Source organism: Carassius auratus, chromosome 40 (assembly GCF_003368295.1).
Source record: "Carassius auratus strain Wakin chromosome 40, ASM336829v1, whole genome shotgun sequence".
Lineage (NCBI taxonomy): Eukaryota > Metazoa > Chordata > Actinopteri > Cypriniformes > Cyprinidae > Carassius > Carassius auratus.
The window spans coordinates 13,760,188-13,771,759 of record NC_039282.1 but is presented as its reverse complement, the minus strand read 5'-3'; the positions used below and the strand labels follow the sequence as shown (position 1 = coordinate 13,771,759).

The following is an 11,572-nucleotide window of genomic DNA, read 5'->3' as shown; positions in this document are numbered from 1 at the left end:
TTACATTTTGAAATATTGTTTTGATGTAAAAAAAAAAAAACATTTTTCTATTTTAATATACATCCAAATCTACTTTATTCCTGTGATGCAAAGCTGAATTTCAGCATCATTACTCCAGCCTTTAGTGTCACACGATCGTTCAGAAATCATCAGTGCTGGAAACTATTGTGCTGCTTCTTTTATTTATTTATTTATTTATTCATTTATTTATTTTCAGGATTATTTGATTAATGAAAAATGTTAAAAAGAAGAGCATTTATTTAAAATATAATTATTTTCTAACAATATACACTACAGTTCAAAAGTTCGGAAAATGTTAATATTATTTTTTATTTTAGTAAAACTTTTCTTCAGCAAGGATGTGTTAAATTGTTACCACTGGACTAATGGCTGATGGAAATTCAGCTTTGCATCACAGAAATAAACTATATTTTAAAGTATATTAAAATAGAAACATTTTGGAAGATTATTATTTTTTTATTTTTTTGACCAAATAAATGCAGCCTTGGTCAGCATAAGAGACTTCTTTAAAAAACATTACAAGTTTTACTGATCCCAAACTGTTGACCGGTAGAGTATATGGCTGTAGATGATATGAGTGAAAGTAAGCCTGTGTGGGTGGAGTTATGAGGCTGCAGTCTAAGGGTTGGGCTTTGTTTACAGATGGGTGGGGGATGTAAGACTGAAGTCTTGGGCTTTCATTATGAAGGTGGTGGTTGCTATGGAGACTGCATCCAGCCTAAGGCAGCCAGATGGCAGAAGCAGACTGTCTCCTGAGCCACGTCAACAGACGATAAGACATAGACTGAAAATTATTACACATGTGCTTATCATGTGCATTAAATGGTGTGATCTGCCAAAAAAAATGTTTTTTTTATTATATTTTATATTAAATATTTGGTAAAAACACATTTGTTTTATTATAATAATAATAATAACTGAATAAATGAAATATTTATAATGTCTATTATTCACACTGACAAACTGCAACTGTGTGATGAAAATGAGTATATTATTTATTTTCTATTTTCTATTATAATTCCAACCAATATAATAAATACTGGTAATGATTATTTTATATATATGTGATAATAATAATAATTTAACAAATTATATGATGTCATATTTACCATTTATATATGCATTTATATTATATTATTAAATATTGGTTTTTAATTGTATAATATTATAAAAAAATAGTATAACAAAATTCTGTTTTGTATAATAATTTAATATTTTTGTTTTTGTATTGAAATAAAGACCTATCATTCCAACATTTCTGTTATTAAATTTACAAACTGTTCAATTTATATTATTTAAGGAAATTAAATACATCAATTCAAGTTTCTGCAATAAACAGCATCCAGCATTTAGACATGTACTGTAACTGCATGAAATCACACAAATTACACAGTTTAAAGCCACCAAAACCTGTCCTAGACATTCCAAAGAGCCATTTTCAGGATCAGCTGGACTATAACCATAGCATGTTGTGACATTCAATCGGCGTTTGACCCTTTATTCTCAGTTCTTTGAGACTGATGATGATTCACTCACACAATCAGCCAAACACCCCTCCCCCAAAACTCCACCCCCACAGAGTCTCAGGCTGTCGAGAAGACACTTATTAGACCACCTAATGCAGACCTAGACTATGGGGACCCTGTGACATTATCTATTCTCCCTAATTAAGTCTCAATGTCTTTATTTAGGCTTCTTATTAGTAAGCTCAGCAGACAAAAAAATGTACGACCATGTATAACTACATCAACAAGCCTCTTGTTGTGGTCACACACACACACACACACACACACACACACACACACACACAGATAAATATAGCTGGCCTAAGCACAGGAAACCATGTTAAAATGCATCTAAGCATCTTAGTGTACGATTGACTCCTAACTCGAACATGGTCTCTAAATTTTCCTGAAATCTTACTGAACATCAAATGCAGGGGTTTTATTAACAATGACTCAAATAAAAGACTTTATTTCATTTTTAGAGCATTGAAAACCACAAATTTCATGAAACTCTCTAATTCCAATTTCATCATGTAGACGATTTCTTTGATCTTTGGACTGATCTGTCATAAGAAGGAGAATTTCAGACTGTAATGACCATTCAGAGACAATTTTCAGAAACATGATGTAGTACAAGCTAAGTTATCAGGTCAGTAGAATACTACTAGTACTACTACTAATAATAAAACTTTAAATTGGTCATCGGGAAGTCTGACTGTGTACTCCGTGCATATTTTCAAAGAAAAACAATTTTGGGACAATTTGTGGTTTTATGTGGTGAATAAGTGAATAACAACTAGGTTTACCAGTTATATTGATTGTTCAGTCTATAACAGGGGTAGGCAAGTTCGGTCCTAGAGAGCCGCAGTCCTGCAGAGTTAAGCTTTAACCTTCATCAAACACAACTGAACAAGCTCATCAGTGTCTTCAGGCTACAGGCATTTATCAGAGTTGGAGCTGAACTCTGCAGGACCGTGGCTCTCTTGGACTGAACTTGACTACCCCTGGTCTAGAATCTAAACTGAGGATAATTACTCTGAGTTTTGGCATTGCACATGGTTAATTTTTTTGCAGATACAGGAGCTGTTGCAGCATGAAAAAATGTCTTGAACTGCCCCCTTGTGTTGAAAAAAGAGCACTGCATGTAAAATGTCTAGTTTTCAATTGATTTCAACAAGGTTTATGAAATCATTATGTTTTTAGGATGCTGTGTGCATTATTCTTTGTCCTCCTTTTATAGTAGACATGGAAATAAATGTCCACTCACGGTTTTAACAAGCAAACAGTGACAAAGCACCAAGCTTGTTTTCCATCAACGCAGCACGACATCTAGCCTAAAACTAAACTGAATAAATAGAAAACATGTTTTCGTTTTAAGGTCCTGGGTCCACACTGTCCAAATCAAGCTAATTTGATTTGTCTTTTTCACGCCAACGCTTAAATAAAGACATAAAGCTGAAGCCCTCTTTAGTGCTTTTAAATGATATTGTTTGGCTATTTCTCTTCCCAGTACTAAACTTCTCTTCTGTCTTCACCTCTGGCTCGGCTGACTGTGATTGTGATGAGTCAACAGATTGAGATTCCTCTAGAGAATTAAGTGGCTTAGTGTCTGAATCTTTAACAGTCTTTGTGGAGTTTTGGAGTGTGGCAATCATACCGCACTCCACAGATTTCCCTTTTCCAATAACACCTATAGAGGGAGCCGGAGATGAGTTTACATTACTAGGCACGAATAGTTCCTCTTGGCTGGTATTTTCACAACTGGCCTCGAGAAGCGCGATTGTGTGCCGGCGATTGATGATCTGGCCGTTCTGCAGCAGAGAGCTGGATTTAGAGGTATTTTCTTCTATGGTCATGATCAGCAGTCTTCTGTCTTCCTGGAAGAACGTCTGCCTGGGAGAAAGGATCGGTGACAGGGCATCACCGGATGAAATGCTACTTCGACTGGACTGGTATTGTAAAACTTTCCGTGACACCTCTCTTATATTTTGCACCTCTTTCTCTGTCTGCACAACTTCCTCCTCCTCCACTGTGAATACAGAGACACGTTTATTGATTGAGGTTTCGGCACTTTCCTGCACCGGGTTTGAGATTGTAATCTCTGAGGGCATGGGTGTCTCATCCTTATCAGTGCTCTCCTTCATCAAGGGGGATTGCATGGCCCTTTTAATGCAGCTGTGTCTCTTGATATCTCTGTTGTCAGCGGGATGGATCTCCTGTTTGGTGGTGTCAGTAAGATTCTCCTGCGTGGGTGACCCGGTGCCGGCTCTACGGCGGGATTGGCGACTGCTAGCCCTCTGTAGGATGGACTCCAGTGCAACTCCTTCGATGTCTTTGTCTCGTGAGGAGCAGGTGGCGGTGGAACGCCGCTTGGCTGCAATCTGAGTATGCTCTCGCTGTTTGCGCTTCACTTCTACCATTTCCCGTTGAAGATTCTCCTATATGGTGAAGAGAAATGACACGGGCATAAGGTCATTCCTTATCATTACGTCTGTGGAAGCCATTATTAAATACATGACTTTGAAAAAACATGACATGATTTTTTTAAGTGACAATATAGAAAAATAATTTAAAAAAAGAAAGAATTACCTAATGTTATATGTTATAGGTGCACATATGAGCAAATATGAGCAAATATTATTTTGTATGCAGTATCATACAAAAGCTGCACTTCATTTTAAAGTTTGGGGTCTGTAAGATTTTTCAGCGCTTTTGAAAGAATTATCTTTTACGCTCACCAAGACTACATATATTTGATGTAAAATAGAGTAAGATAGTAATATTATATATATATATATATATATATATATATATATATATATATATATATATATATATATATATATATATATATATATATATATATATATATTATATGCTGATTTGGTCATCAAGAAACATTTCTCATTATTATTAGCCTATCAAATGTTGTGCTGCTCAGTATATTTTGGTACAAACTAAAAAAAAAAAAAGAATTTTAACAAACTTTACTGTCACTTTTGATCAATTTAAGGTGTCCTTGCTGAATAAAAATAAACATTTCTAAATAATAACTTTCTTATAATCTTACTGACCCCAAAATTAGTGTAGTGTACATTAAATTTTACTTTGCTTTTTATTTTATGGTTTCAAAATCCTAATACCTTTTTTAAAAACTGTCGTATCTGCACATCATTTCAAACATTTTTGTCAAAAGTGCTGTTGATTTCTTTCTTTAGGTGTAGAAAATGCGTTCTTTAGAAGGTGCAATTACCTGAACTGCTCGTTTGAACTTCTCACAGAAAGAGTAGAAAATGGAGCAACACTCCTCTAGTTTGAACTGAGTGGGATCCTCACAGAAAAACTGCGACACCGAATCACTCACGGCAGAAAGGTTTCTGAACGCTGCCTCAGTCTCCGTTAACCTGGTGTCTGCATTCTAAAAAAAGAACAAAGAAAAGATAGATTGTTGAAACTCTTCTGACTTCTTATTTAACAAAAACATTTCATGCAGTCAAGGAAATGTATTCACAGTGATGTTTCAGCACATCAACAGTCAAAAGACTCAATAGTGTGTAACCATATCTACAGACTTTAGACAAAAAGAACTTGCATGCACATATTCAGCGATAAATTAAAAAGGTTTGAGGCCTAACCTGCAGAAAATCCCTCATCTGTTCTTCCAGATCTGGCTGTTTACCAGCATTCTGCTTTGCCACCTGGACTTTACTCACTTCCTTTTGGAAATCAGTTTCGATTTCCTGCTTATGGATCCTGTATTATGGAAGACAGACAATAGTTTTTTCTTAATTGTAATAAAGCTGAAATAAAAAAATATGTATAAATATTAAATGCAAAACTTAAACTTCCATGAAAATTAGAAATGTTGTTTCGGCAACTAACAGTTAAAAGTTAGTTGTAGTTCTCTGTAAAGATACATAATACAAATGTCAATAGCACAAAATGACTAAAACTTAAATTAAACTGCAAACTGAAAAAAATTGTATATGAAGCATACAAAAAAATGCTGCTTTTATTGTTGATAGTTTATCACCAGATTTTTATAATGTGTGTGTTTATATTCAGCTAAAATAAAATAAATCACATAAAATAATTACATGGAAATGCCATACAAACAGCAATGTGTGGCCTACCTTGCTGCATCTCCAATGTGCTGTAGCTTCTCTGGGAACATCAGCAGCGATGCATCGATCTTCTGAGCTTGCTGTAGTACCAGACACATGAGAAAATAATTCAAATGTAAATAAAGCTGTGTCTCATGTGGCTCTGGCACCACAGTATAATATTAAACATCATAGCTACCATCGCAACATAGTGCATGAGGTTCATTCCAGGCTTGTTGGCTTTGGTATCTGCTAGTTTGAGAAGAGATGTTATTCGGAAACCCACTGCGCTGCCAGCGTACCCTCCCTGGAGGAAACGAGGACAGAACGATTAGGATCTCATGACAATGTAAACACACACACACGTGCAGCACATTATGCTGTTTTGAGGTTGACTGACTTTGCTCATTGTTAACAAGCGTAGCTAGATAAAGTGGCATGATAATACTCACAGAGTTCATGTAGTTCCCTGTCTTCAAGACCAGTCGAATGACTGAATGTAGATCAGCACATTCCAACAGCTCTGGAAGCAGTTTCATACATGAGTTAGGTGAAATCCAACAAATCAAACATAGTCACAGGCATGTAGTTGCACTAATAAACAAAGCACTATGGTACTACCTTGTTTTTTTTTACTTTTTTTATATTTCTGGTGAATCAAACCTATAAACTACGTTATGCATTTAATAAATAGGATGAACATTAAGTAAGACAGTGCTTTATAGGTGATTTTTTTTTTTTTTTGTAATTTAAAAAGGAAAATGACCAGATATTTCATTATTACATTCAAAATATAAAAACATTTCTATATTAATGAAAGATCTGAAAATAATCATCCATATTAATATATATATATATATATATATATATATATATATATATATATATATAAAAGAAAGCTAAACGTTTCTAAAGCTACTATTTAAATGTATATATATATATATATATATATAAACATTATTAAGTACATATAATAAATACAAATTATATATATATATATATATATATATATAAACATTATTAAGTACATATAATAAATACAAATTATATATATATATATATATATATATATATATATATATATATATAAACATTATTAAGTACATATAATAAATACAAATTATATATATATATATATATATATATATATAAACATTATTAAGTACATATAATAAATACAAATTATATATATATATATATATATATATATATATATATATATATATATATATATATATAAACATTATTAAGTACATATAATAATTACAAATTTTATATATATATATAGCTCGCCGCTGTTTTCGCTGAGATCGACGAGACTTTCCTGACCTGAATAATTTGTCACACTGCGCATGCGTGAAATGCGTAAAAAAATTTGATGTAATTAACGACAAACAACTAATTAACGTCCTTAACGCGCTATTTTTGACAGCCCTAATATATATATATATATATATATATATAGATATATATATATAATAATGACAAATTATATATATATATATATATATATATATATATATATATATAAACATTATTAAGTACATATAATAATTACAAATTATATATATATATATATATATATATATATATATATATATATAAAATAAGCAATAACTGGAAACAGAGTGTGACTTGCCTGCTTCAAAAAGGGAAGAAGGTTGACTTATAAAGGGATCTAAATCTTACCTTGTCCAGCAGAGGTCATGACTGCAACAGAGTGATTCACTTCATCTATAAAGTGTGGGAATTCCTCTTTGAGTACTAAACAGTTCAACCGTTCTTCATAGCTAGAGGAAGAACAAACAAAGAAATAAAATCATAAGGTTCCCTTACATTTAGAGTCATTTTCAGTGACCTGCAAATCCAATGTATCGAAGACGCTCTGTGAACAGTTTTGTAAGTGTGTGTGTGTGTTTGTCTTTTTGGGGCTGTATAAACCTACCAAGGAACTTTGACAAGTTGTACCATGAACCGATCTGCCTCAGAGAGAGTTGAACAGTCTCCTTTGAAATCAAGAAGCTGACGCACCTAATGAAATGTAGAAACAAAAATGAAAGTACTTTTTGAAGGAATGTTTATTCAAATTCCACTGGCACACTATCAAAGCCTTGGAATTGCTCAACAAGTCTAACTAAACCCTAGATCCATTACACCCACCTCTCCATCCTCTGGCAGGAGTTTGCACAACTCCTTCAGTTTCCCAGTACCAAATCTTTCTCCTTTACAGTTGATAATGTCATCAATCATCCCACTCACTGACCTGTGGAGAAAGGTGAAGAAAGATATAGCAGAATTACAGTGATTCAATAATTCAAATGAAATAGCTGCATAAAACATTATCATTTTGTTTTAAAATAAAAAATAAATAAAAAAAACGTCATTTTTATAATTTTATATTCATCATAAAACTATTTTAATTTAATTGTTTCATTTTTCTATCTTAATATACACTTTCCTATTCCAGTTTAATGTGCAGTGACAACAAAGATATTTGAAAGTTAATTTCCAGTAGTGTAAACACTGTTATATAGCGTGTTGACATTGCTCCATTTGTTTGAGTGGCAAAACACAGCATGTGTTTGGGGGCGGGTCTGACTGTTTGTCCAACCAATGGCAGCAGTTGGGAATGACTTAACAACTTGTAAGAAATCATTCAATACTTTCACTGCTAGTGGATGGAACAGAAACACTTCATCTTGAAATAGGCTGATAACATTGTAAACCTCAATTCTATATTCAGCATTGTTCGGCAAAAAAATGACACATCCGTAGGAGGTTTAGAGGAAGTGTCCAACATATGGACTTCCACACTGAGTCATACTTCACCTTGTTCTGACAAAAAAAATACCGGGACTAGACAAGCCCAATCTTGCTTTTTTAGAGATACACAATCACACCAAACTGGTATCACAAGCTCTAGCACAAAAAAAAAAAAAAAAAAAAACATTTGATGTAGTTATTAACGAGTCAAAGTTAAACTGTCACAATCACCTGATAAATGTCTGAGGATAAACAGTGCATGATTAAGGGAACCGCTGATGATGTAAATAAGGCAACCCCGATCTTATCTTCATGCTTGTACTCTGGCAGAAAAGATGGACTGTCTGATGTTGTCAGAAATAAATTAATTTGGCTTGCAGAGACGTGAGCAATCTATCATATGACTACTGTGCGTTTCCACCCTAGGATCTGCTGATGAAATGAAGAGCTTTTCTAAATCCTCTTTTGTGAAACACTCACCTTCTGAACTGCTTGAGGAAGATACAAATGTTCATGTTCTTCTTGGAGTTGAGGATTGTCACCTGACAAGAAAAAAAAAAAAACATTATACTGTACGGACAATGTTTGACAATGACAGCTTTCAGATTGATTTTTTTTTTTTTTTAATGTATATTACATCATTAACATGTAAACAGACTGAACCAAGTATTTACTCCACCCTAATGTGTTTAATCATTTACGGACTATGAAAAACTAATGATGATTTATGAACAACAACCCTGCCTATTAATTTCTTACATTAAGAATTATCACCGGAAAATTGTGATGATGTAATTCAACTGTTGTAAAATTAGATGTTCTACATCACAGTGTTTTTGAAATGAAAGCTATTCAATATTAGTGGAGTCCACCTTATGTCAACACTTCCAGAAAAGAAGCAATCACTCCACCTTTAAAAAGAGTTCAGATCAAAGGACAAACATGAACGAGTGGCGTCTATAAATGACACAGCATTGTCTTTTGAATGACTGTAAGTATTATTTGCAAGAGAAAGTTACATCAAATCTAGTTACTAGGTTGTTTTTTTTCTGGCTGTGGGCCATTGCATGACAAATCATGATGACAAAATAATTAAAAAAGAAAAATCTTTCTGAAAAAACAATCACATGGCATTTTTGGGGGGAACTCCCAATTTGAAATCAGATGATTAAATTAAACTTCTCTTTTCCTATTATCTACCTGATATTAGTTAACAATTAGTTCCGTATTATGTGACTTTGGCAGAAGTAAAGCCAGTTTTTAAACAGATGTTCACTGACAGAATGATAACATGCAACTGTTACCTCAATTTTATCTTTATATCTAATATATGCATTCAAAAATTGATTTATGGATTTAAAAAAAAAAAAAAAGAAAAAACATCACTAAATCAACCTAAATCCATTGGGTTACAAAAAAAGACTTAAAGGGTTAGATCAATTAGAAGAAGCTTTAAATAGTAATACTCTGATTTTTACACTACGTTGAAGAATGACCATAAAGAAATGGTTCATGCAAAACTAGCAATCATGACACCTCCTACATGCAGCATGACAATATATGATGCTGCTTATATCACCTTCTGCTCTTTAATCATTACTACAGTGACAATTACGTCTCTATTACAGACTGTTGGGGACAGTCACTGACCCGACCCCAGTGACAAGCTTGATGTAAGCATATGCAGATCTCTTGAGTCTGGAAACGCCAATTTACTTTAAGGTTGCAATACAAAACTCATTTTCTGGCACATTCCAGCTGAACTCACCATTTCGGGTCCTGAGGCATGGCTCGGGGACTGGCGTACACTGCGCCTTTTTTTGACCTGGACCTGTTTCTGGTCATCGCGGCTGAACAGCTCTTCCATACCTTTGGTGTCCAACTCAAACTCACTGCTCTTCTCAGCCGTCCATATGTTATGTTTACCAAGCACAGTGTCCTTAGGTATGGCCTCCCAATTAAAATTACGCATTTTAGACGCCCGTGTCGGCCCTCTGGTAAACGGGCTTCCACCAAAGAGGCCAGGGGGTGGAGGGGGAGGGGGAGGTGGGGCAATAGGTGGTGGTGGTGGTGGCGGCGGCGGTGGTATCATGGTTTCACTTGCAAAGATACTGCTGCATCATCCCTTTAAAGAAAAGCCAGAAAAAGAAACAACATGGAAACTCTGTCTCTATGTTAATATATGCTGTCATTTAGCTGAAAAGGGAAGAATTAGTGTATATAGGGAAGTTAACCAAGAAACTCGAATGAGCAATGGTGAATACATAACCAATAAAACTATGGGAGTGAAAAACAGACATATAATATAATGGTGAAATTGGATATAATGGTGAAATTAACCCTTATTATATATATATATATATAGAGAGAGAGAGAGAGAGAGAGAGAGAGAGACAGAGAGAGAGAGAGAGAGAGAATTCCACCATTATATTTATCTGTAGAATATTTTTAAAGCTTACAAAAAAACATCCCAATTCCAATTTTTTTTCTCTTTAAACCACAGTTCATTGCCGGTAATCGTTTGGAACCCTCATATACAAACATTTTGATTACCAAACCAATATAATACTAAATGATGCTGTAAACTATTACAGTAACCTAGTCCGTGAAAAAAAAAATGTCTATGTCCATAGTATTTTATGGTAGCACCTTGATAGCTTTGTATGTTTTAATTCGTAGAAATGATTAACTTACTCGTTTGAGAGGTATCCAAGACGTCCCCCAAAATAAATTACTGTCGCTATCCGAAATTACTTTGGCTGCGTACTCCAAACGGTAAAAATACTTTCGCACGGGACTGTTGGTCACAGCATATCAAGCCGTTCAGCGGAAGAGTGATGTTGTAATCCTCTGCTCTCTTACCTGTAGCTCACGCCCAGAACTCGTCAGCGCACGTTTCAGATCTAATCCCCGCGTCACCGTTCAAATTTCAGCCTACCATGTAAATGGACATTAACTGATAACGGCTAGTACTTTACCGTTAGGAACAGAACGCTGGGCCGTCTACTTGTAAATATTATATATTTTATTTATTTAGTATTTAATACAAAAATTTAATATTTAAATGTGAAAAATATAATGGGTTTGCCTTAAATTATCTGACGTGTATCTTAATGTTGAAGTGAGGTGATGAGTAATTTTTGCAAAATATTGTACATTTCAGAAGAAAACCAAGCAATT

General features: G+C 34.0%; 1 protein-coding gene across 2 annotated transcripts; it reads right to left on the bottom strand.

Moving 5' to 3' along the window:
* Positions 1 to 1,979: 1,979 nt before the first annotated feature.
* Positions 1,980 to 11,280, bottom strand: LOC113058646 (FH2 domain-containing protein 1-like). 2 transcript variants are annotated; one of them, XM_026226748.1, is made up of 12 exons: positions 11,087 to 11,280; positions 10,161 to 10,517; positions 8,873 to 8,934; positions 7,790 to 7,892; positions 7,575 to 7,660; positions 7,319 to 7,419; positions 6,082 to 6,152; positions 5,829 to 5,936; positions 5,660 to 5,730; positions 5,162 to 5,279; positions 4,780 to 4,944; positions 1,980 to 3,964 (listed from the first exon to the last, which is right to left on the bottom strand). In XM_026226748.1, exons 2-12 carry the CDS (start codon positions 10,482 to 10,484, stop codon positions 2,933 to 2,935), a joined length of 2,241 nt encoding a protein of 746 aa, XP_026082533.1. In that variant the 5' UTR covers positions 10,485 to 10,517; positions 11,087 to 11,280; the 3' UTR covers positions 1,980 to 2,932. The 2 variants fall into 2 exon arrangements, with proteins under 2 accessions (XP_026082533.1, XP_026082534.1); XM_026226749.1 differs by lacking the exons at positions 8,873 to 8,934; positions 10,161 to 10,517; positions 11,087 to 11,280 and adding an exon at positions 8,624 to 8,838.
* Positions 11,281 to 11,572: the final 292 nt, after the last annotated feature.

Coding starts and splice junctions, on each gene's coding strand:
- LOC113058646 (XM_026226748.1), bottom strand. CDS start 10,484: ATGATACCACCGCCGCCGCCACCACCACCACCACCTATTGCCCCACCT. Junction 7,420..7,574: donor CAACTTGTCAAAGTTCCTTG/GTAGGTTTATAC, acceptor TTCTTCCTCTAG/CTATGAAGAACGGTTGAACT. Junction 5,937..6,081: donor CAGGGAACTACATGAACTCT/GTGAGTATTATC, acceptor CGTTTCCTCCAG/GGAGGGTACGCTGGCAGCGC.